At 50.6% G+C, this 27,848-nt stretch overlaps 1 protein-coding gene across 5 annotated transcripts in view; it reads left to right on the top strand.

Moving 5' to 3' along the window:
• APBA2 (amyloid beta precursor protein binding family A member 2) overlaps positions 1 to 27,848 on the top strand; it is a 270,537-nt gene that overhangs the window by 228,483 nt on the left and 14,206 nt on the right. For 4 of the 5 annotated variants that reach the window (XM_058736802.1, XM_058736799.1, XM_058736801.1 and 1 more), the window contains 5 exons: positions 16,070 to 16,215; positions 17,196 to 17,231; positions 20,496 to 20,582; positions 23,276 to 23,461; positions 27,649 to 27,828. In XM_058736802.1, the coding sequence (XP_058592785.1) occupies positions 16,070 to 16,215; positions 17,196 to 17,231; positions 20,496 to 20,582; positions 23,276 to 23,461; positions 27,649 to 27,828 (635 nt within the window). The remainder of the gene's footprint in view (positions 1 to 16,069; positions 16,216 to 17,195; positions 17,232 to 20,495; positions 20,583 to 23,275; positions 23,462 to 27,648; positions 27,829 to 27,848) is intronic. The other variant, XM_058736803.1, reaches the window with a different exon arrangement.

The following is a 27,848-nucleotide window of genomic DNA, read 5'->3' as shown; positions in this document are numbered from 1 at the left end:
TTGGGGGCTTACTTTGAGCCAGACACAGCTCTTAAATGACTCAGCAGTCCTCCTGATAACACTAAGAGGTAGGTGCTGTCACTGATGAGTAAACTGAGGCTCAGAGGGGGTAAGTCATTCACTCAAGATCACCAGGTAGTATGTGGCAGAGCGGGATTGGAACCCAGGTGGGAGTCTGAGCTCATTATCCCCAAACTGTACTGCTTGAGCAACCCTTAGCATGCAGCAGGTGAGGAAAAAGAATAGAAAAAGAATGGAGAAGACACGTGGTTCAGACTCCAGGGAGTCCACAGGAGAACCTTCCAGAGGTCAGAGCCATTGGCCCCTCTCAGGCTCAGAGTCACAGCCCTGTCTCATCAGAGGTACCTGAGTGAAGAGGCCCCCATGACCACCATCTGCAGGAAAATACCCCAGGATCTGTTGATCCTCTTGGCTCGTCTCAGACCAGAAAGGTTGATGCTGCAGGGTGAATCTTGTGCAAGGGCCCATTGGACGGAGGACCCACTGCTTTCCCTGTGGGAGGAATCCTGGAGTGGTGAGGAATGGCGGGACCCCAGGATATCCCCTTCTGAGGGACATGGAGGCTGGCAGTGGCATAAGTCCAAGTGGACTAGGTGGTTGCCCACCTCTAAATGAGTATACATAAAAGGCTTTTCCATAAAACCAAAAAGTTGGTGCTGGCCCCAAAGCAATGGAGTCTGACAGTGGCAGCTTCAGGACAAAACAACAGAGGCTGATAGATTGTATTCTGTTCCTCACACTGTTCTCCTAATCCAACAGCCAAAGCTTATGCAAGATGTCCTAAGACACACCCCACCCCACCCCACCAACAGCTCTAGGCTTATGCTAGAACGTTGCTTGTCCTCAGGTGCCAGGGCCCTGGGGTCCCTTACAACCTGTCTCTACCGTGTCAACTTCCCCCTTGTGCTGGCCACTCATAGAACATGAGGGCTCCTGGCCTTGCTGAGCTTACCCCTCACACCTTTTAGGGGTCCTCACCATGATAATGCCCCTTGGTTGTTTTCATGTAGTGGGAACTTATGATCTGACCTTTTAAAATGAGCACTTGTGGTGAACCTGTTCAGATTAAGACTCCTAAAATGAAGGCAGCTCACATCTTTTCTTCTCCAGCCTGTCAGAGGGGCCAGGCTCCTGAATCACAGAGTGGGCAGGCCTGGGGGACTGGTGGGCATGTGTCTGGGATGCTGTTGGTGGGAGGATGGGAGTAAGGTAAACCTGGGCTGTAGGGGCCCAGAGCATTCCAAAGGGAAGTTGTGAAAGCCAAAATAACTTTCCTTTTTGGGGGGCATCTGGGTGGCTTGGTCAGTTGAGTGTCTGACTCTGGATGTCAGCTCAGGTCACGATCTCACAGTCCATGAGATGGACATTGAGGAGCCTGCTTAGGATTCTCTTTCTCCCTTTCTCTTTACCTCTCTCTCTCTCTCTCAAAATAAATAAAGTTAAAAAAAATAACTTTCCTTTTTTACAAACATTATTTGATCTTGTCTCCAGTTTTCCAAATGGAGTCGTGAATAGGGATTAGACAGATTTTAAAATAGGAACTTCTATTCACTGGAGGTTTGTTAAGATATTTCTGAGTAGTGCTTAGATCAAGCCAAAATCCCTAAGAATTAAAAATGCATTCTACCCTGGAAATCCTTATTTCCCTTCTCTATCTGCACATCCCTGTACTTTTCCCTTTTCCGTCTGCCCATCCCAGACCCCCAATCCCTTTCTGGAATAGAAGTTACTGTTAAGTCTCTTGTGAATCCTTCCAGAAATTTCTTGGACATATATAAAACTATAGACCCTTTTCTTAAAAATAGATATTACACTGGGACAAATGGGTCTGTACTTTGCTTTTTCATTTCTTGCTACATCTTGGAGATAACAGCTCTAGAACCACCTAATTGTTAAGTGACTGCCCAGGATTCAGGTTCATGGACATATGATGGGTATTAATGAGTCCCCCGTGGATTGTTTGGTTGTGTTTAGTCAGTGCAGCAGTGAGCAGCTTCATGGATATGTCTCTGTGTCCATGTATGAGTTCTCTTACAGAAGCCATTCCTAGATAGAGCAGGGTTACAGCCTGCCACATGCCAATTTGGGTAGAAATGGCCCAAGAGGAAGACAGGGTTGTGTGTGAGAATGCTGGTTTACCAACACTGCATGCCATCCAACCGTTTGGTCTTAGCCAGGCCAACAGATGAAAAGTGATATATTCTTGATGTTATGTGCACGTCTTCCATTGGAAGTGAAGCCAAATGCCGTTTCATGTGTTTACAAGCTGTTTGTGTTGATTTTCCTGCGTGATGGTTGTTTGTCCCTTTGCCCACTCCTCTGTTGGAGTTTTGGTGTTTATTATTGATTTGTACTGTTCTTTACATATAAAGGATATTTGCCCTTTGATTTATATTGTAAAAGTTTTCCTTAAGCTACTGTCATCTTTTGCTTTTTTGCATTTTTTAAAGTTTTTATTTGGGGCGCTTGGGTGGCTCAGTTGGTTAAGCATCCAACTTTGGCTCAGGCCATGATCTCACGGTTGGTGGGTTCAAGTCCTGCATTAGTCTCTGTGCTGACAGCTCAGAGCCTGGAGCCTGCTTCGGATTCTGTGTCTCCCTCTCTCTCTCTGCCCCTCCCCTGCTCACACTCTCTCTGTCTCCTTCAAAAATAAACATTAAAAAATATTTTTAAAAAGTAGAGTTTTTATTTACATTCCAATTAGTTAACACACAGTGTTAGCTTCGGGTGTACAATATAGTGATTCAGAGCTTGCATACAACACTTAGTGTTCATCACAAATGTACTCCTGATCCCCATCACCTTTTAACCCATCCTCCCCACCTCCCCTCTGGTAACCATCAGTTTGTTCCCTATAGTTAAGAGTCTTTTCTTGGTTTAATTCTCTCTTTTTTTCCCTTTGCTCCTTTTTTTCCTTTAAATTCCACATATGAGTGAAATCATATGGTATTTGTCTTTCTTTGTCTTATTTCACTTAGCATAATACCCTCTATCTTATCCATCTATATCACTGCAAATGGCAAGATTTCATTCTTTTTATGGCTAAGTAATATTCCTTACACACACACACACACACACACACACACACACACACCACATCTTCTCAATCTGTTCATCAAGTCAGTAGGCACTTGGGCTCTTTCCATAATTTGGCCATGGTAGATAATACTGCCATAAACATTTGGGTGCCAGCAGGTACCCCCTTTTAATTCGTACTTTTGTATTTTGGGGGTAAATACCTAGTAGAGCAATTGCTGGATCACAGGGTAGTTCTATTTTTAACTTTTTGAGGAACCTCCATATTTTTACTTTGTTGAACATTTTATTAGTCAACTGTATGCATCTTTTTCCTTTGAAGTTACTAGGTTTTTGGGATTAGTATGACCTTTGGGATTAGCTGCTTACCATTATTTTTTTTCTTATAGAACTTTTATGATTTTAATGAATTACATATTTGATTTGTCCAGAATTTATTTTGGTATATGGATCCAGAAGGAGTTACATTTTAAGCATTTTCTTCCAAACAGCTATTTGTGCCAAAACTATTCCATGAATTTCATTCCTCACTGAAATGAAATGCTGCCTTTATCATATAATATTGTCATATACATCTAGGTCTGTTTCTGGATCTCCACTGAGGTCCCAGAACCAGGCTGCTTTATTTGACTGGGGATTTACCTACCATGCATTTTATTACCTGGAAGGCTGATGTCTGTCTTCTGTCACTGTCATCCCTGTTCAGAACTTCCCTAGATCCTCTTGCATATTTATTTTTCCATAGAAACTTTAGGATTAGCTTATATAGTTACAAAAATTCCCATTGGCATTTTTATTTGCCACATATTACATTTATATTAGTATATGAAATGGCAGAAGCCTCCCTTTGAAACACTGGTTGGGAAATCTAGATCCTGCTGATGTCTCTCTCTGGCCAACAGCCTCATCAGTGAACTTGGAAGTGGAGCCTTCTCTGTTCTAAACAGCTGTAGTCTTGGGGGAGCCCCTGAGTCAGAAGTGCTCAGCTGCCCCTCGATTCCCCACCCTCAGAAACTAAGATAATAAATATTTGTTGTTTTCAGGCTAAGTTTTGGGATCATTTGTTACATGTATATAGATAACTAATATACTATATGTTTTTAAAATAAAGTGCATCATGATTCTTACTGATTTTCAGATAAAATGCATCATGATTCATATTATCAGGACTGTAATGTTTTTACATTTGCACCTTCTTTTTCCTATGCCCCAAATCCCTGTTCTCAAGGACATCAACATAATTCTGCATCTGTTTTATTTCTTCAATCATACAATAGTCTCAGAATAACAAGACCAACATTGCCAAGGACATGTGATTATAGATACAATTCAAGATCATTTGCATTGACTTTGGTCTTTAGAGGATAGCCCAAGAGGGATGTGCCATCAATTTACTGTGTTTTAAAATCATTCAGAATAGTTCTTCTTTCCATTATTATGTCATAAATGCGTACTGCATACATATTTAGATGGATTTTTCTTTTAATTCTTAGGAGTTTGCTTTTTTTCACTGAATTTGGTTTTATAATTATATAAAATAATTACATGGTTCTAAAGTCAAGTATGCAAAACAGGGTGTGTGCACAGATGTCTAGTTTCTTACCCTTTTATCGCACACCCCAAATCTTTTCCTTCCAGTAGAGGTAACCAGTTTTAACATTCCAAGATTTATCTTAGGTAAATCTTCCCCTTTCTTAGGTAAAAGGTAATGAGTTAGAGATACCCTTTTCTCCATCTTGCTCTTTATGCTTAACACTAAACCCTGGAGATTTTGCCAAAGTTCCACACAGTGCAGACCAGTAAGTAGAGGTATTCTGTGCTGTTCTGTAGACCTGTACTGTGTGGATGGATATCCCCTCTGTGGGAATGTTAGGATGGTTTCCAGGGCTTTGCTCTTATAAATACTGCTGCAGAGAGCTGCTTTGTCTATGCCTTTCCCCATTTTTGCCAGTTTTTGTATTCATTTTCCTTTTTCTGCGCTATAATTCTCCCCAGGTACAAGCTTATGCTTAGGACCTGCCTTGGGCAGATCTGTGTACTATTTTGAGCTTGGCTTTGGCCTTCCTTGACTCTTTCTCTTCCTCCTGGCAGCCAGTGACTTCATCTTGCTTATTGGGTGTCCAATGTTCCACACTGTGGAACTTTCAAATCCTTTCCTTCAGTGATGACCCAACCTGTCCTGCAGCCCCAGGCATGTCGTCTCCCCATTGAATGTTCCAGGGCTCTGGTTTCTCAGCATTTTCTTGTTTATATCAGCCTTCTTACAGGGTCACCTTTAACAGAGGCTTCATAGAGGCACAGCTCAGCCCATGGCAGTGCAGGGGTGTCTGGCTCTGGGACACGCTGGTGTGGTGGCAGGGCTGGGGGTGGTATTCAGGGCAGGAAGAACCCTTCCAGAGCCTGGAGACCATGCCCCAGGTCTGCGGGGAGAAGGTCTAACCTCAGGTTCAATTTCACAGCTCTGAGGTTCATCCCCTCCTGCCTCCTCTCCTATTCTTGACACCTTCCCTGGGTCAGCTCTTGTGCTTATCTCCGTGGCTTGCCTGGCGTGTGGCTTTGGCACTCTGTCTGCTCCTAGCCTCTCCTCAGAGGGCCGTGGCCCCTCACCCCAGCTGAGACTGTTGAACATCCTGTATGTGCTGTTGAAACTCACTGAATCTGACGTGTTTTCTCTCCTGTATCTTCCACTCTCCCCTCTGCTGGCTTCTGAGTACATCTGTCCCAACCTGCATGTGTCTGTAGCCACCAATCCACCTTCCTCTTCTTCTACACCAGACTTTGGGAATGGTTGTCTCATTCTGCACACCTCTCCTACACTCCACAACCCCCTGGCTGGCTCCTGCCCTGCCCTGGTGTTCTCCAAAGCAGCTCTCTAAGGTCACCGCTGGCTTCCTGGTCACTATGCACCAGAAGCATGAGGGATCCTTTCTCCTCCTGCCAGCTTGGGCACAGCTGGGGACGCCCCTCTGGGCACAGAGTGACAGAGCTTGATAGAGCTGGGTCCTGGGCCCTTTCCCCACCCACCCCACCCCTTCTCCCAAGGATTCTTCTGTGTCTGCAGCTTCACCTGCCACCAGGAGTTCAGTAGGACTCCTGAGTCCAGCTGTCTCCTGAGCTTCTTTGGAAGAAGCTCAGGTTCCTGCATCTAGACGTGCCCAGAATCCCCAAGCCCAGCCCCCTCCCAGGTTCCCCTCCTCAGTGAGATGAGCTTTGTCCATCTAGTCACACAACCTGCTTTCCAGAACTCCTCATCCTCACCTCATATTCCAGACTGTGAATTGAACCTCCAGTCTATCACTGTCTCTCTGGCACCATCATTACCCTCATCCACACCATCATCACCACTATCATCATCATCACCACCATCATCATCATCATCACCATCATCATCATCACCATCACCATCATCATCACCACCATCATCACCACCACCATCATCATCACCAGCATCACCACCATCACCACCATCATCATCACCATCACCATCATTACCACCATCATCATCATCACCATCACCATCATCACCACACCATCATCACCACACCATCATCACCATCACATCACCATCATCATCACCATCACCATCATCACCACCACCATCACCATCACCGTCACCATCACTCGTTAGGACAGCTGTAGTAGCCTCCCAGCTGCTCTCCCTTCTTCCCTTCTGTGGTTTGCCTCTATGCAGCCAGAGTTGCTTTCTAAAAACGGTGGTCAGGCCACTGACCAATACTCTTTAGTGACAGTCCTTGGTGTAGCTCCAGAACCTTCAGGCCTGGCTGGCACTCTCTCTGCAGCCTCAACTTGTTTTGACTGCTGGCCCACCCCATGTACCTGGGCAGCTTGAACATTTTGTAGTTCTTGTAAAATGCTGTACTTGGCCACCCCAGGGGCTTTGCACTGCTCTTGCCTGAGCCTGGAAAGCTCTCTTCTCCTTTCTGTCTCTGGCTTTTTTGATTGCTTTGCATCCTTCAGACCTGAGTGCAAAGAGCAGCTGCCCCAAATTCCTCTAGAGGGCAGGCTTCCCTGTTGCTTCTTCCCTGGCACAGTGTCCTTCCTCCATGGCGTTCATCATGGGTCATCCTGATGCATTTATTTGCTGACTGTGGGAGTGATGTCAGCCTGTGAGCTCCATGTTTTCTATCCTCACGCTCAAAAATGCATAGTACCTGAATCAATGGCAGTGGTCTTGTGCAAAGCCATTTGACCCTGTGCATACTGTCCTTATTTGTAAAATTGGGACCTTGAGATCTGCTTCATGAGTTGTTGAGCACCGAGTGGATCTATACCTTTGTGACACACAGAGGTGCGGTGTGTCAGGGGGTGGGGGCTCTACTCGGTGACCTTTCAGATGTACACCCACACTCCCATCCTTGGCTGTGCTCTGGCTCTACCCAGCTGCCCCCTGGATCCAAGACAGAAAAAGGCACAGGCCTTGGAGTTCATGTGATCACCTGGGCCAGGCTACTGGTTTGAAGCTCTTTCCACCACCCACCTCATGATCATTTCCCCTAAAGTTGTCAGGGACAGGGGCCTCCAAGGCCTGACTCTATGGGACCCCCCCCCCCCCCCGCCACTTCCCTGTTTAGAGAGGTTGGCAGAGCTTAGATTTTCCAACAGATGTTTTCATATGGAGGCTTCCCCCAGCAGGAAGGAGGCTGCTGCCCCCTATTCTTCTTTGTCCAAACTTGGCAGATACATTCTACATACACTTATGTTTGTATAATATATGTCATAACAAGAAAATTAAAAAGGAGAAATCACTCTCTGGGGAGATGGGATCTCCTTTAAACCTCTCTTTATTCTTTTGTTGTTCTGTCTCCCTCTGGTGGTCTTGGCATAGGGTTAGTTCAAGAGATGGGCCAAATTAGAGCAATTTGTGCTCAAACATGTAGGGCCAGCTGCTTTAGTATTGTAATGAAGCTGTTTGATTTTTGGTTCTGCATTTCATGATTGGAGTTGAGAGCAGTGTCTGTGAACTGAAATACGCCCCCTCCCCACACCGGCCGCTCTTCTCAGCTTCCTAATAAATGTGCAGGTAGGAGTGGGTCTGACAGGCAGGATGCTGGAGGCACCGTTTTTGTTTTGTATTCTTTCCTTTTTGAAAAAAAAAAAAGAACAAGGCAGGAATGACAAGAGCCTCCCGCAGAGGGAGGCGGGGGAGGTGGGCATCTGTCGGAGTTGTAACAAAGACCTGAATTTTTCACTGGCTTCTTCCCAGGGAGCAGGCGTCCATAGGTGCTGGTGGTAGACCCCATTGCCTGGGATGGGGTGTCCTCACAACACAGGAGTCTGTGACCCCTGATCCGGCAGGGCTTATTCGAGTGGTGGGAGAGACGGGGCCAGCTTTTAATATATCTATTTAGGGACATAGATTTAAACAGGAAATGAACTTCAGAAAGGTCTGGCGATCTGCCCATGTTCACCCCGGGAACTGGTAAAAGTGACCTCAGAGGGTGGGAGTCAATTGAAAAGGCAAGGCCTACCTCCCTGCCCCAGGGATGGGCTCCACAGAGTGCCATTCGACTCCCACCCCACAGATAGGGCATGAAGACCCTTGCCCAGGCCCAGATCCCTCCCTGAGTGCTGGCTGAGGGTGTGGGTGGGTGGTTACCCCAGGCTGCAAGGACCACCCAGACTTTCCCACAGAACGCAGAGGCACCATCTAGTGGTCAGTAATGGTCATTGCAGGGAGGACGGGTGGCTTGGGCCCAGCTATGGGGTGACCTTGGGCAAATGATGGGCACTTGGAACCACACTCACTGGAGAGAATGAGGCCTGAGGGGAAGATGGGGTGAGATAGTAGAAATGCACATACTTCAGTCAGAAGCCCTGACGGTCAGGGTGGAAGGTGCTGCCATGTGATTGGCAGTCCCCTTGCCCTCTGTGGGGGTGACATCTGTCTTCCCCTAGCTGGTGACAGGTGCCTGTGTGCCTGCAGTGCACACCAGGGCTGCTGATGGATGGACAGGGAGGGGTTCCTCCCTCCATGCCCCTCCCCATTCAGCAGCCACCCCTCTCCTGTCCCCTCTTCCCCTCCCTTGGTGCCCCCAGCCCTGGCCAGCTGGAGAAAATTTGTCATCTCCAGAGTGAGGACCAAGGCACCTGAGATGGAAGGAGCAGGTGGGAGTCTCACCCTTGGGACCTGGGGCTGCGTGAGAAAGCTGACACTGGCCTGGCCTCCCAGAGGGCTTCGCTTCTAAGATGGCGGGGAGGGTGAGTTCTTGTGTGCTGGAGATCAGGTATCCCCACACTGACTGCTCTTCAGTGTGACCTGGGGGGCAGGGGTGTAGTACAGATTCCCAGGCCCCACTCTGGGTCCACTGAGGCAGAATTTCTCAGATGGGGCTGGGGACTCTGCAGGCCCCTTGGTCTCTGAGCATGATTCCAGACACAGAAGGAGCTGCTTGGGATCTTCTTCTCTCCCTCTTTCTGTCCTCATGTGCTGCAGCTTCAGGTGTTTTCAATGACCTGCCACATCCCCCCTACCCCATCCGGTACAGGGTTTGGAAAAGGTTTGCACCACTTTGTATCTGCAGCCGGGAGGTTCCTCATGTTGATGATGGTGGAGGCCACCGTTTGGGATGTGGCTGCCTTTGGGTCTGGTCCCCACTTTGTCACTTAATATCAGCCTGGTCACAGCATCCCTTTGTCCTGTGAGCCTCGGTGCACTGTCCTGCAGCCTGCCCACAAGGCCATGCGAGTGCATTAGCTGGCCTTGAACACTGCCTGCTGTCATCACTGCTGCCTCCCTCGTCTGGTGCTCAAGGCCCTGCCTCAGCTAAGTGCCATCTATGACTTGTGTTTTGAGTTAGGTGCAAATAAAAGCTATGAATTCAGCAATTAATGTGTTGTACTTTATATGCTTTTAGTGTTTATGAAGCTTATCCTATTAATCTTAACTTTGTGAAAACCCTAAGGAGATAGAAATCAGGAATTCCCCCTCAGCCCATTTTGCTGGTGAGAAAATAGAGGCAAAAAGAGAGGAAGTGAGAGAGAGGAGAGAGGGAGAGGAAGAGGACTGTCCAAAGGGCACAAAGGAGGGTGTCAGTTTCCCAGAACACCCCAGAAAACACTCCTTTTCAAGTATCTCCCTTCCCATCATTCAGGTCCTGTGCCCCTTAGCTTCTGCGAGCAGCCTTTCCCCTTCTCATCAGATCCCGACTGAGTCCCTGTCACCTCACACCAGGTTTTGCTTCCTGCCTCCTACTTCCTGTCTGAAAAAACCTTACTTTTTCCTTTGCTTTGTTTACCCAACCATCTGAGAGAGGGCACCTCCCAGCCTTGTCCCAGTCATTGCCATGGCTGTCTCAGCCCTGGGGACACAGCCTGGCCCTCAACACTGACAGGCAGGAGGGGGAGAGGCAGGTGCCTTCCCTCTCTGCCGAATCAGGAGGACCAGCCAGTTCCCCGCCCCACCCAGCAGAGATCCCCCAGGCCTTGTTGCAATATTAAAACAGTCATGACAGTGACGTAACTTGGTGAGCCCTTCTCTGTGCCTGATGGGTTGCTAAGCCCTGGCTGGTGCTGCCTCACTGCACCATGCGTGGGCCCTGGGGTGAGTGGTCCTGGGGTCACAGGCTGGGGAGTTGCGGGTTCAGAGGTGTGGCCCCTCTCCTGGGTGGCCCTTCTGGTCTTCAGTTCTCTAACAGGCCTCAGCCATGGGTCTCCCCTGTCACTCTCCGCACAAGAGTGAAGACGCTGGTCATGGAGCAGGGCCACGCTCCGGGGTATGCGGGGTGCCAGGCCACTTGCTGCCAGGATTACCTTCCTCTCGGGTCTCGACTCCTCTTTCTCTTGTGTTTGGGCTTGTGGTAATATAGGTGCTTTATTAACTTGATAATTTAAAGTGCCCGCCCACAGAAAGCACCGCATTGTATCTGCGGGCCCAGGTGCCGTGGTGGCCACTTCATCTCAACTCCCCACTGGGTGCACAGGCCCGGTTATGAGGTGTGGCCCTGGGGGGTCAGAGCCGCAAGCGCTGCTCATGTGGCGTTCATGTGTGTGTGTGTGTGTGTGTGTGTGTGTGTACATGCGTGGGTGGGTGTGTGCATACCTGTGTGTTGTGTGTGTGGGGGGGGGTGAGGGCTTGTTGATCTGTGCTGGACTTTCGGTGAGGAGAGTCTGGGAGGAGCCCTCAGAGGTCCTACCACCCAGGTACCTGTGATGGGCTGGTTCTCTCCCACCAGAGCCAGTGCCGACTGGACTGAAGGCCAGAGTGGGTGGCCTGGGAGGAATGTGGGTCAGCTGGGCTGGAGGAGAAGTCACCATCCTACAACAGAGGACCGCCACTGTTTTGGGGAAGGTGGTGGTAACAGTGGCATGAAAAACGTTTGATCTATACATGCATCAGGGGTCGGTATGCTTTTCTTCGGTGTCTTTTAAGCACTAAAAGAGGGAGCTTATAGACCTACCAGAAGCTAGGGTAACCCCCAGACCCTCCCACCCACCTTCCCTCAGCTCCCAACCTCCACCCCAGTCCCTCCTACCACCAGGCCCTCATGCCCCCCCACCCCATCGAGACCCCCTGCACCCATTCTGTCCTCACTGACCCCCTGAACACTTTGGCTACCCACCTTCGCTGTCACAGGCAGCCTCCTCCAGACCCAGCAATGTCACCTGTGTGGGAAGAACTTTTCCAGAGACACGGATGTGGTGGGGAGGCCATCCCAAAGGGCCCAGACCCACAGTGTGGACATTGGAGGAAAGGGGACCCCCTTTGTCATGTCTCCCCCTACCCAGCCCCCAGCCCAAGTCTCCTGAAGGGACCCCTTCTCTTGGTTCTGTAGCAGGCGATGCTTCTTTCCTCCAGACATGGACGACAGAGCTGGGGCCGGGTGAGGGGCTTCAGGCTTGCTGAGAGGTGTTGCCAGCAGCCTGTGGAAGTTTCCAGAGTGTCATCTATGGGGAGAGCCAGGGAGGTCCTGAGGCATCAGTGGCTTCTGCGGACAGTGCTGGGGGGCTGAGGGCTGGAGCCTTGGGATTGGTTCCCTGAGGGTTTGCTAGAGGCTTCCACAAGTGTTATCAAAGATCCCTGGAGTAAACCACTGAGCACCCAAGAGGAAGGGGTACATCATCTGGGGGCTCTGCGGAGGCTGTCAAGGTCAGTGGGGAGAAGGGGCGGGGTCCCCAGGACAGTGGGGTCAGGATGGGAGGGCCCCCACCGTTCCATGGGGCATGACCTGGGGCATTCCTAAGTTGGAACCTGCCAGGGCCTGGTATTACTAATAGGTTTCTTTCAAACTTCAGAACACTTCACCTTGTTCTAAAGCACTTTATAAGGGGCACCTGGGTGGCTCAGTCCGTTAAACATCCGACTTCAGCTCAGGTCATGATCTCACAGTTCATGGGTTTGAGCTCTGCATTGGGCTCTGTGCTAACAGCTCAGAGCCTGGAGCGTGCTTCGGATTCTGTGTCTCCTTCTCTCTCTGCCCCTCCCCTGCTCATGCTCTGTCTCTCTCTGTCTCTGTCTGTCTCTCTTTCAAAATAAATAAACGTTAAAAAAAAATAAAGCACCTTATGAAATTGGCTTTGGTGCAGGAGCCGTGGCACTGCTGTGGAAGAGATGACAGCAGTTCTGTATCTGTGGTTTCCCCACATGTGTGTGAGTCTGATGTGTGTGCCCCTGGGTATGGATCTTCAGGCAGACAATGTAGACTAATGCACACATGCTATGACCCGCTTTGGAGCTTTAATTTCATGTCCACAGAGCTGAGGTTTGTTCCAGTGAAAGCGTGATGTACGCTCCCCCTCCTGGGGCATCTCAGCTTTGTGTGCCCTTTTCTCCTGTGGATTAAAGAGAACTAAAGTTTCAGAATCATTTAGAAAACTTGCCCTGAACCCACGGTGGGCCTGGTTTCAGGGAAGTTGCACAATCACTTCTCAGGGTGAAAGCCTGCTCACTACAGGCCACACACTGGGCTCCTGGCACCTGAGTGGCCTGGTGGGCGTGTGGGCTGGAGCCGGGGCCCCAGACTCCGGGGTCTGCTGACGTCAGGATGAGGCCAGTGAAACTCTCCTTGTCCCCTCACGGACACGTACCTCTGAATGGGAACACTGTGTTTGGGGGCTCAGGGACTTCTGTCTGTATCCTGAGAGCAATCAGAGGCCCCGTGAAGTTTATAGCAGGGGAGGATAAATGATCAGATCTCCCATCTAGAAGGACCTCTGGTGGCAGCATGGTCTGTGTGGAAGATTCATGTCTTAGTCCTGCCACTGTAACAAAACACCAGAGGCTGTGGCAGTTTATAAACAACAGACATTGATTTCTCACAGTTGTGGAGGATGGAACTCCAAGGTCAGGGTGCCCGCGTGGTCGAGTTCTGGTGGGAGCCCCCTTCCAGGCTGCAGATGGTATTTTTCTATGTCCTCCTGTGGCAGAAAGAGGGCAAGGTGTTCTCTGGGGTCCCTCTTATAAGGGCACGGACCCCATTCATGAGGGCTCTACTCTCCTGACCTAATCACCTCCCAGACGTCATATTTCTAATAGCATCACATTGGGGCTTAGGACTTCAACATAGGAAATGAAGGGACACAAATGGGCAACTGGAGAAAGACTCAGGATAGGTGTGGTGGCAAAGTGGACAGCACTCAGGGGATGGGTTGGATATGGATGTGAAGGCCATGCAGCTGGGAGGGTGGTGGTGTCCAAGAGGAAGAACCAGGCTCAGTGCCCGGATGGTGGTAGGATATTGGGACTTTGCTTTGGACGTGTTGAGATGGGGCCATCCCAGGAGAGCCAGCAAGCAGGCTGCTGAGTACATGGGGTTGGGGTTTGGAGAACTACAGTACCCCTCATCAGCAAGCAAGTGGTCATGGAAGCCCAAGGCACTAAGTCCCCAGGATGTCAGCATTCTGTGGCCTCGTGGAGGAAGGGGTACCTGCAGAGAGCCAAGAAAGAACAGCCAGAGACGGAGGAGGACACTGAGTGACAGGCAAGTGAGGAAGACATGTCTCAAGAAGGAGGCAGGTGACACGATGACCAGAAGGCCCACTGAATGTGAGGGCACTGAGGTCGTGTGCAGCTTTAGTGTGGGGGACATTGGAGCAGGGACACAGCGGCTAGGTTGGGATGTGCTGAGGCAGTTCTTTCCAGATATTTGCCTTCGAGAGGGAGGAGTGAGGGGGCCCACTGGAGGCGGGGATGGGTGAAGGAGGCTTTGGAACCTGCCAGGGGACACTGGAGGGTGTTTAAAAGCCCTGAGAAGACCCAACTCATAGGACTTGACTCTGAGAGGGATGGGGTCACAGGTGATCCTCAGCCCCCAGTGGGGACCCACTGCCTCACAGAACCCTGGGAAGGAAGACTGCTTAGATTGCCTGTCCCTCAGGGAGCACAGGTGACACTCTGTCAGGTACAGTGAAGGGGGATGGGCAACTGGAAGTTCCAGAACATGGGGGAAGCTATGAAATGGTGCTTGCACAGTGGGAGAGGAGGCACTTCTCAGAGGAACCTCTCAGGGTTGCCAACAAGTTTTGAGGGCATTTTGGTCCATGAATTTGTAATGGAACCAACTTGCCTTGTTGGGCGGCTCTCTTTCCAGCTTCAGGCCTCCCAGAAAATGGGTGTTTGGAGTTCTGTTGAGTCCTTGGGGCGGGGGCAGATGTTCAAGGGCAGTGGGCAGATGTTATGGGACTGGTGAACGGTGGCATCTGGGCTAGGCGAGTGGATACTTTGAGAAGCAGAGTGGGTCAGAGGTGAGAACATGAAACAGCTGGCAGAGGGGACTGCTGGCCCTGGGGCCTGGGGAGCCACAGGATAGCCAGCCCTGGGGACACTGGAGCGAGGGGGAGCCTGAGAACCAGAGCCAAGGGCCCTCACAAGGAGGGATCTGGCCAGAGGCAGGCAGGGAGAGGGAAGAAGGCCGTGTGACCTGGAAAGGAAGGTGGGTGGGTCTTAGAGGCAAGCTGAGTGATGGTTACAAACTACGGACTCAGGACTGTGCTTGCTCATTAGACATATTGCCTGTGCCTGCTTTTGTCCTACAGGTGCAGAGGTGACTAGGACAGACAGACCGCAAAGCCCAAGATATTTTGCATCTAGCCCCTTAGAAAAGGTTTGCTGATCTTACCTCCAGCTGCCTGTCCAGGACAGGAGCCACTAGCCATATGTGGCTATTTCTATGTAAATTAGTTAGGTTGTATAAAATTAAAAAATTCAGTTCCTCTGGGGCTCCTGAGTGGCTCAGTTGGTTAAGCGTTCAACTCTTGGTTTTGACTCAGGTCATGATCTCACAGTTGTGGGTTCGAGCTCCGCATCAGGCTCTGTGCTAACAGTGTGGAGTATGCTTGGGATTCTCTCTCTCTTCCTCTCTGTCTCTGCTTCTCCCCTGCTCACACTCTCTGTCTCTAAATAAATAAATAAACTTAAAAAAAACATTCAGTTCCTCTTGCAGTAGCCACAGTTCAAGTGCCCCAAAGCCATACATGGCTAGCAGTTCCTGTACTGAGCCGCACGAAGATAGAACGTTCAATATCATAGCAGGAAATGCTGTTGACAGCGCTGGCCTAGAGGCAGCAGGTGGAGCAAGCACCATGTCACCCAGCCTGGACCTGAGGTGTATGGGATGGGGGTGCCCACCCAGGCATGTGACAGGGCCAGAGTCCTACAGTGCAGAAGTGGAGGAGAAAGCCCCAGAAGAACTGTAGGGTAGCAGGCAGTGTCTGCTCACTGTCCTGAGTTCCAGAGGGCTCTGGGGCAGGCATGGAAATGCTGCCCACTTGGGGACGGGGCATCTCTGGGACTGTAGCAAGTGGCTGTCACCATGGAGGCTGAGGTGCCTTGAGGGGCCTGGAATTGTCCTCCTGTATCATGCATGTAGAGTTTTCTGACCGGGGTGTTGATTTTGTGAAACTGCTTATACCACGCACTGTGTAGTGAGGAGGGAAGCAGACTGGCCTCCCTCTGCTGGCTGCAGATGGGCAATGGTTCAGCCCTTCTCCCTTGTCCCCTGCCCCTGCTGCCTTGTTCCTTTGTCCTCTGGGAAGATGCTAACTGTGCCCTCTTCAGTTCCAGGGCCCTGCGAACCAGAAGACCTCATTGATGGGATCATCTTTGCTGCCAACTACCTGGGGTCCACCCAGCTGCTCTCAGAACGTAACCCTTCCAAAAACATCAGAATGATGCAGGCACAGGAGGCCGTCAGCCGGGTCAAGGTACTGGTGGGCTCAGCAGAGCCCTGGTTCACTGTGGGGAGGCACTGGAGTTGGGAAGGGGGATGCAACCACCCTCAGCAGGGAGAGCGGGAATGCCTGAGGCACCTGGAGAGGCCAAGGGAGACTTTGGCCTGTCTAGAAGAATGCTGGGCTAGGGACAGAGGCTGCTGGCTCCTTAATGAGGAGCCACCACCGGGCCACTGGAGACACAATTTTTAAAGGTTCCACCGCATTCCATTCATAAAACACATTTGTGTGGAGGCTCAAATCCCATTTTGATGGTCTGTATATCTTTGGCACCAAAGTGCTTGCAGAAGGGGAAACAAAGGAATCACATTGTTTGTTTAAATAGAAATTTCTGACGTATTTGCTGCTCTGGGTACCCATTGAATTGCCTGGTTTTGAACAGTGGGTGCAGACGGGCAGGAGAAAGATGAGGCCAAGTCAGCAAAACTAAGGGGGTCAGGAGAGAAGGGCGTGGTGGCTTGAGGAGGTGCCCCTCTGGGCAGTTCAGGGTCTGTGGATGCTGCTGGCCTCTATGGGGTGAGAAATCGTGTCAGACCCCTCCCCACCTCTTTTATAGAGGCAAAGGGGTCTGTGGTGTGAGCCCATGGTGGTCAGGGGAGGAGATGCACAGAGCCCCGGGCCCTCCTGCCCAGACCCCAGTCCTGCTCCCCTGCCTAGAGCCTGACGCTTTTCTGCCAGTTCTGCATCTCTCTGTCCTTAGTCTTACCCTCGTAGATCTGGGTGGCTGTTGGTAATTTCCAGCGCTTGGGGGACGTGTGTGGGCTTCTCTTGGTCAGTGTGTGTGCTCCCCGAAGTGATGGCTATGCACCCATCCTGCCCCTGCCCCTTTCCTCTGAGCACAAGGTCTGAGTCCCAGGGTGTTAACCGTAAGTCTAAAATAACTTTGCTGCCCTTCCTTCTCTTCCTTTCTTTCTTCCTTTGTCTGTTTTTCTTTTCTCTTACATGCTGCTCAGAGGATGCAAAAGGCTGCTAAAATCAAGAAAAAAGCGGTGTGTAGGACCAAGGGGTTTGCTGGTGTTTCTGGGCTTTGTCCTATGCAGTTTGGGGGGCGGTCCTATTTGTAGGAACACAAATCATGTGGCAAACAGCTTTTTCCTCCTCTTCCATTGGTAGATAAATAGATTTTTGAACAAAACCACGGACACTTTTTTTTTAACCACCCACTTATAGAAGAACCTCATCATTGCCCTTGTTACGTTTTTGTTCAGTCTCTCATGCCAGAACATGGTTAATGCTGTGACCTTACTGTTTCCCATCAACGGCTTTCACATGTAGCATTTCACATGACCATGTGATGCATTGAGTGCTTCGGCCTCCTGTACAGAATTAATTAAATTGTTCTGATATTTAAAGACTCATTAAGTTTAATTTACTAAATCAGGATAATGAGAAGGTCAGCTTGTCCATGAGTTGCGTTCTCCACTGGTAAGAGTTTCTGGGGCATGAGCAAACTTTAAAAAAAAATTGAGGTGACCCCCTGGTCATTTGTTTGTAAAACTGGTCATTTAGTAAATGCTGGGTCCTCCCGATACAGGAAATCTCAAATGCTTGGTGTTGGAAGATGCTCACTTGGTGCAGGTGCAGGCTTGGTGCTTTGACAGCAAGAGATTTAGTCCTCCACCCTCACCTAGAACACCTGTTTTCTGTCTGTGTGGCCAGAGGAGCCTGTCTGGTGGCTCCCTTCGTCCTGCAGTGAGACTTCTCTCCCCGTGACATTTGCTCTTTGTCCCGCGGTGTTTCCTTGGATTCCCTGATCTGTAGGAGAGGAAGGAACTCAGCCATCTCCCTCTGCCCAAGCCGGCTTTCTGCTGGGAGCCTCCAGGCAGTGCAGATGGGTTGGCTTTGCAGACCTGTAATTGGGGTGTGCTCCCCCGCCCCACCAAGGAGGAGGTGTCCCTTGCCTGCAGTTGCCCGGTGCACCCCTACACCCCTGTGCCCAAATACCAGGCAGCTGGAACAGGGCTCTGTTGTGCCTGGTCCTCAGATCTGTAGTCCAGAGAGCCCGAATGGGTGGGAGCAGGCAGACCCAGCTCAGAAGAGCCTCTGCGGCTGGCTCACCTGATTATATCCATGGAGAGTTGTTCTTCCCTTCGGGCAAGGGGATGTTCAGGATCGTGGCTGAGGCTCCTTTTCTGGTGTGCTCACATCTAGCCAGGCAAGTGCTGATAGGAGCCCAGGACGAGGAGTAAGCAGCATCCCCACACAGCTGACGTGCTGCTGACTGTGGGGTCATGGTGGCCCCATCCACAGACATGCCCACCTGATTGCTGGCCCTCTGTTGGATGCACGGTGCACTCCCCCTTTCTTCCAGCAGAGAGTACAATGGGGTGAGCTTTGCTGTTCACCATTAGTGATCAGGTTTTTTTTTATAAATTTTTCAACGTTTTTTATTTATTTTTGGGACAGAGAGAGACAGAGCATGAACGGGGGAGGGGCAGAGAGAGAGGGAGACACAGAATCGGAAACAGGCTCCAGGCTCCGAGCCATCAGCCCAGAGCCTGACGCGGGGCTCGAACTCACAGACCGCGAGATCGTGACCTGGCTGAAGTCGGACGCTTAACCGACTGCGCCACCCAGGCGCCCCGATCAGGTTTTGGCTTAATCCATTCACCCCCTGCCCCCGTCTGAGCTCATTCAGCTCTATGTGTGTGTCCCTGTTCTCTGATCAAGTACATCATAGTGCTCAACTTCCTGCAAACTTTTTTTTTTTTTGCTTCTGCCCCAACCTGTTTTGTTTTGTTTTGTTTTGTTTTGTTTTGTTTTGTTTTTTAGCAAAAAGATTTTGAGGAACAGCCCCACACTATAATGTTTAGAAGCATGTGGATGTAGGATATAACCCGGTTTTTCAAATCAGAGAAAAAGTAGTTCTTCTACATTCCTGCAAAGTATTTTCACCTGGATTATTTTGAACTGTATTTTTTTTAATCATTTTTTTAATGTTTTTATTTATTTTTGAGACAGAGAGAGACCAAGCATGAGCAGGGGAGGGGCAGAGAGAGAGAGGGAGACACAGAATCCGAAGCAGGCCCCAGGCCCCGAGCTGTAAGCACAGAGCCCGACGTGGGGCTCGAACCCACAGACTGTGAGATCATGACCTGAGCTGAAGTCGGACGCCCGACCGACTGAGCCACCCAGGCGCCCCAGAAGTGTGTTCTCTTTAAAATCAGTTAAAAGCAGTGTCATCTCATGGTGGGCTGAAAGCCCCAAAGACTGCTTCCCTTGAAAACAGAGCTAAAATACGAATTTATCAATATTATACAGGGCCCCTCTGTGACTGAATTCTTGAGGAATCGTCAGCAGGGGGATTTCTGATTTCAGATTTTTTAGTGAGGAATTAAATCACACTTTCTGCTCGTTTGAAGTGGAAGATATGCCACTGTGGGCTCCTAGTGATCACAAAGAATTACTTACCTCAGTGGGTACACCGGAAGAATTTGTATTTCATTGCCACTGTGCAGCAGCAGTTAGGATTCCCATGGATGTAAAACCTAATGACAAGCTATCTTGGTTGAGGGCAGACCCTAAATAAATAGTGCACTCAGCTTCTAGAACATTCCATGTACACATAAGAATTGACCATATGATGAAGGTATTCCAGGAGCTGACAAAGCAGGGGCATTTGTGTGACAGATTCTTCTGGTTTCTCTGATGTTGCTGGGAGGGCAGCACTGAGTCCGGCTGGAGTCTTAGTTCCCTTAGGGTTTTTGGAAGACCAGCATTAAGCCTGCTGGGCGGTTGACATGACTAGGATTATTTAAATCAGAAGAAGATGCTGACAATCTAATCCAACTTCTTTGAAAATTTCTTCCCCATTTCCTGGGGATATTTGGAATCCCAAATCCAGGAAACGCATGTAGCCTGAGTACAGAGACCCTGTACCTTCACCGGGCTTGATAAGGGTCGGCAGGCAGGCCTTCTTTTTAGGGAGTGGAAGGGCTGCGCTTTGGATGCTGGGACATAAGACCCCTGGCGTCCAGCCCCCCTCCATGCTCAGGCTTCCGGAAGCTGTCTCCTCCCTCCTCCTTCACGCCCTGTGCAAACTGCCTTTAGAACTCACTTCGCTACAGATTGCGCTGGAAGGCGGTGTGCAATTTAGATTTCCCATGGCTGCTCCAAGCTGGGGCAGCATTTCCCTCTAGGGGCGCTCAGGGTCATTAGTAAAATTGTCAGGCTTTTGTTCAAGTTAGTTGTTTCTTTTTTCTTTCTTTCTTTTTTTTTTTTAATTTGTAACAGTATCCACTGTCCTTTCTTAGAATTCGGAGGGGGATGCCCAGACTCTGACCGAAGTGGATCTCTTCATCTCCACCCAGAGGATCAAGGTGTTAAATGCGGACACACAGGTAAGGTTTTAAAGACCGTTGTTTAAAATCCTGTCATTAAACCCCTAACGTCCCACCTCTAATCACAGGAGAACTTTCCCTCTGGGATGAGCTGAATGGCTGTCCCCAAGGACCATTGCTCCTCCGGACCTTGGGTCTTGAATGGGTTGTGGATTCTAGAGTAAGCTGCAGGGGAACGAGGAGCATCAGGCCGGGAAGATAAAGACGCCCGGGATGTAGGTGTGCTGGCTGCAGCTGAATTAAATAGACGAAATGAAGGGGAAGGAAATCGGGATTCGGAAGCTGTGTGTGCTCACCGTCAGGATTCTAGAATGGCCTTCCTGAAACCTCCGTATGCTGGGTCCGGGGAATGGAGCTGGAGGGTGGAAATCCTGTGGCAGCCCTCTGCCCTCTGAATGGGTGGTCCTCCATCAGGGGGCCAGAGTCGGTGGGGGACTGTCTTAAGATTTTCTACCTGTAAACCATGTGTTGTGGCCAGAGTCTTCTCATTTTTCCTGTGCTTTACACAGCTGTTGGTGGAAAAGACAGATCCATGAGGAGGAAGTGAGCCATGCAGGATATAAACGCCTATGAGCTGAGAAGGAGAAAGAGGGAAGGAGGCCAAGGGCAAGGGTTAGATGGAGGGAGGGGTCGGGAAGGCCTCAGGCAATGCTGTGTGCTTGAGGTTTGCTGAGAGGGAGGCCCCATTCACTCTGGGGCCAGATCTCCATTACTGGGCCTTTTTGAGGACGGCCAGATGCCGGGGTAATGACCCCTTTGCTTCTTTGTCATCAGCGAGTAATCTGTGTGGTGTCACTGGATGTGTGGATACCCCGTTCCCTCACACCCTTTTTCGCCTAAAGGTTTTAGCATCCAGTGATCATCTTGCTTGAGTTGGTTCGAACATTGGAAGTGCAAAATGGTGATTTTCTAATCATGTCACGCTCTCCACTTGTATTATCAGACCTCTCTCTATCTGTGCAGAAGACCTTTTGTTTCCTTCTCTCTCTCTGTCTTCACTGTGGACTGATGTTTATTTTTTAACTTGTGTTACCTCTGTTAACTTCCTTATTCTTTTTGGTGCTCCAGTGATCCCAAATTCAGCCGGCCAGAGACCTTTAAACTGGGTCCTGTGTGTTTTTAACATCTTCCCTCTAGTCTTTGCTCTTGTCGTTGCTTTCTGAGACAGTGAGGTATTCTGAGCTCCCCTTACACTTGCCCTGCCCCAGACCTGGAATCAGCCATTTCTTCAGGGAGCCGCACACAGTTCTTTTTAGTGTGGGGAATGACATACAGCAACAAAGACCTGCGTGCTGGCTGTGCTCAGCATTGTGGGTGCGTCGTTGCTCCTGGGCCCTTGCAACGAGCAGAGCTAGACAATACATGTGTTTTAGAAGGCTGTGAGTTCCTAGGTGCCCCTCCGTCTGGGAGGACAATGGCTCTACCCTGGACATGCGGGCAGAAATCAGGAAATGCTGAGGAGCCACCACCACTGGCCCCTCTCCAGTCCCCCTTTCTGAAAAGTGGCCCTTGTGGTTTTAAACGTAGCCTTCGCCAGAAAACAGCTCAGCTCCCAGAAGACAGACGTGGGGCAATACCTGCTGTAAAATGGATTCGTGAGGAAGAAAAGGGGCTTCAGAGGCTGCCAAAGCACCCAGTTTTCTTTTGTGCAAAAAGCACAAATACATAAAAGAACAACTGATTAGTTTCTCTGAGCCTTCTTACGCAGCCTGTTAGGCAGGGGTCACGAGCAAGACGCTCAGTGGAGAGTCCTGTCAGACAACAAAAGCCATCAAGAGTAATGGACCTGCCAGGAGCCCAGGGAATTGAATGGCTACTGAGACCCATCCATCAGTCAGGGGAGCTGCCTCAGTGTCCCCTGACCGGGGCCTGGGCTCCCTGGGAAGAACTTATCTGTGGAAAATGTTGGCCTTCGAGCCTTCCTTATCTGCTAGGGAGAAACACATGTCTTCCAGGGAAGGAACGCTTCTCCAGAGCCACAGACTACCTGTGATTAGGTGGGGACAGGCTTCACTGCCGGCAGCCTCCCTGCTCTCCCTCCAGCAGGGACCATGAGCTCCACCCCAACATCGTGCCTCCAAGAAGCAGTGGAAGGGTGCTGTAGGCTGAAGGTGAAGGCAGATTCACCTTGACTGTGAATCGCTCCCCTGAAATTCTGTGTTCACTGGAGCAGTGTATTCTCAACCAGGGGATACTTGGCAAAGGCTGGAAATATCTTTGGTTGTCACAGCTTAGGAAGGGGGAGATGCTACTGGCATCTAGTGGGTAGAGGCCAGGGATGCTGCTGAACATCCTACAGTGTATGGGACAGCCCTTCACAATGAATGACCCACCCCAAACATCATCAGTGTCAAGTTTGAGAAGTTCTGAACCTGAGTGTTTTTTATTTTTATTTTTATTTATTGTTATTATTATTATTAACATTTATTCATTTTTGAGAGTGAGAGAGAGAGACAGAGCATGAGTCAGGGAGGAGCAGAGAGAGGGACAGTATCCGAAGCAGGCTTCAGGCTCCAAGTTGTCAGCACAGAGCCTGACGCGGGGCTCATACTCACAAACTGCGAGATCATGACCTGAGCCAAAGTTGGACACTTAACCGACTGAGCCACCCAGGTGTTTCATTTGAGTGTTTTTTAATGGCTTGTTCTTCCTGACGTTTCCTAACGTGGACCCCTTCCTCTCTCTCCTGACAGGAAACCATGATGGACCATGCCTTGCGCACCATCTCCTATATCGCAGACATTGGGAACATCGTGGTGCTGATGGCCAGGCGCCGCATGCCCCGGTCAGCCTCTCAGGACTGCATTGAGACCACCCCCGGGGCCCAGGAGGGGAAGAAGCAGTACAAGATGATTTGCCACGTGTTCGAGTCCGAGGACGTAAGTAACCACACAGGCGTGCCACACCCCTCTCCCAACAGCCCAGACTTCACCAGGGCTCCGGCATCCCAGGCTTTTTGGAAGCCAAGTCTCAGGTAGAAATCCCATGCACTGTCATTGATGTATTTTCTAACACTCAGAGTTTGCAGAGATGGTGAACACAGTTCTTCTTCACTTCAGGGCTGTTTATAAATTGAACCATAGTTAAATAGGCTGGGAGCGGGGGGATTGGTGGCTAGCTATCTGAAGATATCCTTTAACAAAACCTTATCCTCCTAAAAGAGAATACTCCTTGACTTTTTTCTGTTGTCAAGATGCACATTGTCACATGTGGGGCTTGCATACAAGAAAGGCAACATCTGCGTCTGGGGAGTAGCTCTGCTTTCACTCGTGATCACTTCACATCATGATAAGTTGAAAAATAATTCTGAAGCTTAAATACTGCAGACTTGCTAGGAGACCATGAACCCTTTGACTCTTTCCTTCAATGGGATGAGAGCATCTTTCTGAGCCTGGAATTGGATAATAGGGATGGGAGAAGGGAGCCCAGGGCCAGGAGGTGAGAACAGGAGAGAATGGGCCTGGGTCTCTCTGCTGCCCCCTGGTGGAAAGATCTTGTTGTGGCTGTTGCCAAAGTAGAATTTTTATTTTTTTAAAACTTTTTTTTAAATGTTTATTTATGAGAGACAGAGAGAGACAGAGAGAGAGAGAGAGAGAGAGAGAGAGAGAGAGAGAGAGAGAGGCGGGGCGGGGGGGGGGGCGCTTGAGTGGGGGAGGGGCAGAGAAAGACACACACACAGAATCTGAAGTAGGTTCCAGGCTCTGAGCTGTCAGCACAGAGCCCGATGCAGGGCTTGAAGTTGTGAACTGCGAGATCATAATCTGAGCCGAAGTCTGACACTTAACCAACGGAACCACCCAGGCACCCCCAAAGTAGAATTTTTAAAAATCAATCTCTTTCTCCATGGACACTTGGCAAGGATCATTCTTGTTCACATATGGACTTGCAGGTTAGAAACCCGAAGCAGAGGGGAACGCCCCCCCCCCCCCGCCCCAGTTTTTACATTTGGAGACTGTAGGGATGGAGGCAGCCATCTTTATTAAGAAGTTGAAGACAGGTAGAAGTGCTTTGCAGTGATGGCATACTGATTGGAGAAGAAATTTAAACACACCCACTGGTGCTTACACATATTCTTTTTGCCACAATACAGATATCTGTGGACACCTAATTGGGCACTTCTGTGTGACTCAGGGCTTGAGGATGTCATAGAGACTTGGGGGGGGGGGGTTGGTGAAGATGGGCCCTTGGGAAGGGCTATGAGTGAAAGACAGGGTAAGACAAGGAGTAGGCCAGCAGCAGAGGGTGAATGGTCTGCTGGCATAGAAGTCATGAGGAGCAGGGTGCACAAAGGGGAGGTGCCCGCCCCTGTGGATGGGTGTGGGCCAAGGGGTAGAAGAGGGATACTGCTGTAGGGGGGTGCTGCTGTGGCCCAGTGTTTTCAGTGCAAGGAGAGAAGGCTGAGGGCCAATAAAGGTGGGCATGAATAGGATTCCCAAGTGGTCCTTGAAGGAGGGAGGGGAAGGACCCACCCCCTGGGGTGTGTCCAGGGACGCTGAGCAGCTGCCCAGAGCGTGACCTGGATGGTGGCTCCGTCCATGGGGGCTGCTGGGGATGAGTAAGGGATCTCTGAGGGTCTGGTGACAGTGGTGTGGGACACCTGCAGAAAACAGGAGTGGCAGTAAGGATACCAGGGCTCTTTCTGAGCCTCAGTTTCCCTCTAGAAACAGTTGCTCCTGGGCTGAGGCCGGTGTAGATGAGCCACACAAAGGAGTGCTGGGGGTATGGCAGCTCCCTTTTCCCTTCCTCACCTCCTGCAGGAGGTCGGTCACCTCTGGGCACCACCCTGCCAATGCCAGCCCCTGGCTGAGGCCCCCTGCACTCCCTACCTTCCTGGGTGGGACTCCTGGCCTCACAGCATTGAGCACCCACAGGCCCAGGCTGTGAGCTGGGGGGCAGGTGAGCCCCTTGTCTGAGGGGCTCCAAGCATGTCCCTCAGTCCAGCGGGGAGAGACACCAGGACACAGGGTGGATGGGGAAATAGGAGACTGCCACCAGCAGCTGGCGGGGAGATGCCAAGGGCTCCTGGATGGCACCCCAGGGAACCCACTGTCCCTAGGAGCTCCTATGGGTTGGGCTGGGGCACCCAGGCAGAACCCTAGGTAGATCCCAGGGCACTGGGCAGCCCTGCCAGACTATAAGTGCAGCTGTGAAGGGAGTGTTGCTCTCAGACTCCCACCCTGTCAGGACCTCAGTCAGCTGGAGACAGACCTGGAGGCCTCGGGGCAACCAGCAGCAAGTCCTGAGACCCCAGGGGGTCAGGACAGTTCCCAGGCTCCCTGTCCCCCCTACCCTCACCTTCCACCCTCTGGCCTTGGCTGCTGCTCTGCTGTTCTCTGATGTGCCTCTCCCAGGCTCCCCACCCTCCGATCCACGCATGTCCAGGCTGGGGTGTCACTTAGTGGTCCCCAGGACACAGCATCTCTGCCCTGTCCACCCAAACAGCACTGCCAAAATACCAAAATACTGATCTTGGGAGTGGGCAGGGCTTACTCCAGTGAACATTGGCTTGTCCTTCCTGTAAACTGTTGAGGGCCCAGTGTAGGAGGGCAGTTCAATCTAGAATCTGCACCTATTTCAGGAAAGCCTTCCACGCTCTGCCATTATTACCTAGCCCAGCCCACTTTGTTACAGAGACATAGTCATTTGTGGCACTTAAATCATGCAGTGTGTAGAAGGAAGAAGGGATTTAGGCATTTAGGTCAAATCCTTTGTTTCCCAGTCCTGAGGTTTGCTGAGGGCACCCATGCAGAAGGCCCCCTTGATGGCTATTGGGGAGGCAGGTGGTGGCAGGGGGTAGACCAGCACTGGGGTCCCCTCACTCCAGGGCTGGGGGAGGAGGCCCTGTTGTGGGCCAAGCCGCCAGGAGCCCTGTTGCTCTCCAGGGCCACACAGCTGTTAGTGTGCTTGGCATCCTTCTGGGAGCTCGGGGTTTAGCTCTTGCCACCCACCTATCCCCCATCTGCACACTGGCTGGTGACAGGCAATGCCTGACAATGACTTTTCAATGTCCAGGGCTCTGCAGTGTCAGAGATTCAGTAATGTCCACACAAGTGGTTCCCTGAAGTGGAAAGAAGTGATTTTCTCTGTGGGGTCTGTGCTGGTGTCCCTAGGTCTGGTGCTTCTTATAGACCTCAGCCTGGAACAGCCACACCCCCCACCAGAACAGCTGAACACACACCTGCCTCCCCAGTTGCCATTGGGTTCAGTTGTTGAGGAGACATAAATGTTGGGGAGACAACTGACAGTCTCTGTGACACTCCCTGAAGAACATACCTCTAGTCTATTTTGGAAATAAGAGGGGTGGAAAGAAAATATAGGACAGTCACCAATGGAAGCAACAAAAATATATTTAGCAAACAATTCATAATTTTCTCAGACTTTTTGAAATTGTGCTTTGTTCTGGATGGTCTGGGACTTAAATAGCTCAGGTGGGAGCAGTCAGGATTGGTCCCTGACGGCAGATAGTCAGCCGACCAGGGGGCATTAGTGGGAAGACAGCTATCACCAGAAGAGAGCCTACAATTTAAAAAAATTCTTTTTAATGTTTAGTTTTGCGAGAGAGACAGAGTGCAAGTCGGGGAAGGGCAGAGAGAGAGGACGAGACACAGAATCTGAAGCAGTATCCAGGCTCTGACCTGTCAGCACAGAGCCCAGCGCAGGGCTTAAATCCTCGAACCATGAGATCATGACCTGAGCCAAACCAACTGAGCCACGAGGCACCCCTCTTTTTTGTTGTTGTTGTTTATTTATTTATTCTGAGAGAGAGAAAAAGCAAGGGAGGGGCTGAGAGAGAGAGTCCCAAGCAGGCTCCACACTGTCAACACAGAGCTCAATGCGGGGCTCTAACTCCAGAAGAGCAAGATTATGACTTGAGCTGAAACTGAGAGTCAGATGCCTTACCCACGGGGCCGCTCGGGCACCAGCCCCCATTTGTTCCTTTTAGCCCGGACAGGGGTCCTTTGTAGGCTTCTGTGTGCACTCTGCCCCCAGCCCTGCCGCAGCCACTCTGCTCCAGGCAGCGTGGAGCCTGTGCTGGTGTCTCCAGTGGGCTTCTCCCTGCCCACAGGCCCAGCTGATCGCACAGTCCATCGGCCAGGCCTTTAGTGTGGCCTACCAGGAGTTCCTGCGGGCTAACGGCATCAACCCAGAAGACCTGAGCCAGAAAGAGTACAGCGACATCATCAACACCCAGGAGATGTACAACGATGATCTCATCCACTTCTCGAACTCAGAGAACCGCAAGGAGGTGAGTTGCACGCACCCTCG

The sequence above is a fragment of the Neofelis nebulosa genome, chromosome 7 (genome assembly GCF_028018385.1).
Source record: "Neofelis nebulosa isolate mNeoNeb1 chromosome 7, mNeoNeb1.pri, whole genome shotgun sequence".
NCBI classification, from domain to species: domain Eukaryota; kingdom Metazoa; phylum Chordata; class Mammalia; order Carnivora; family Felidae; genus Neofelis; species Neofelis nebulosa.
The sequence above is the reverse complement of the archived record's forward strand: the minus strand, read 5'-3'. Positions and strand labels throughout refer to the sequence as shown.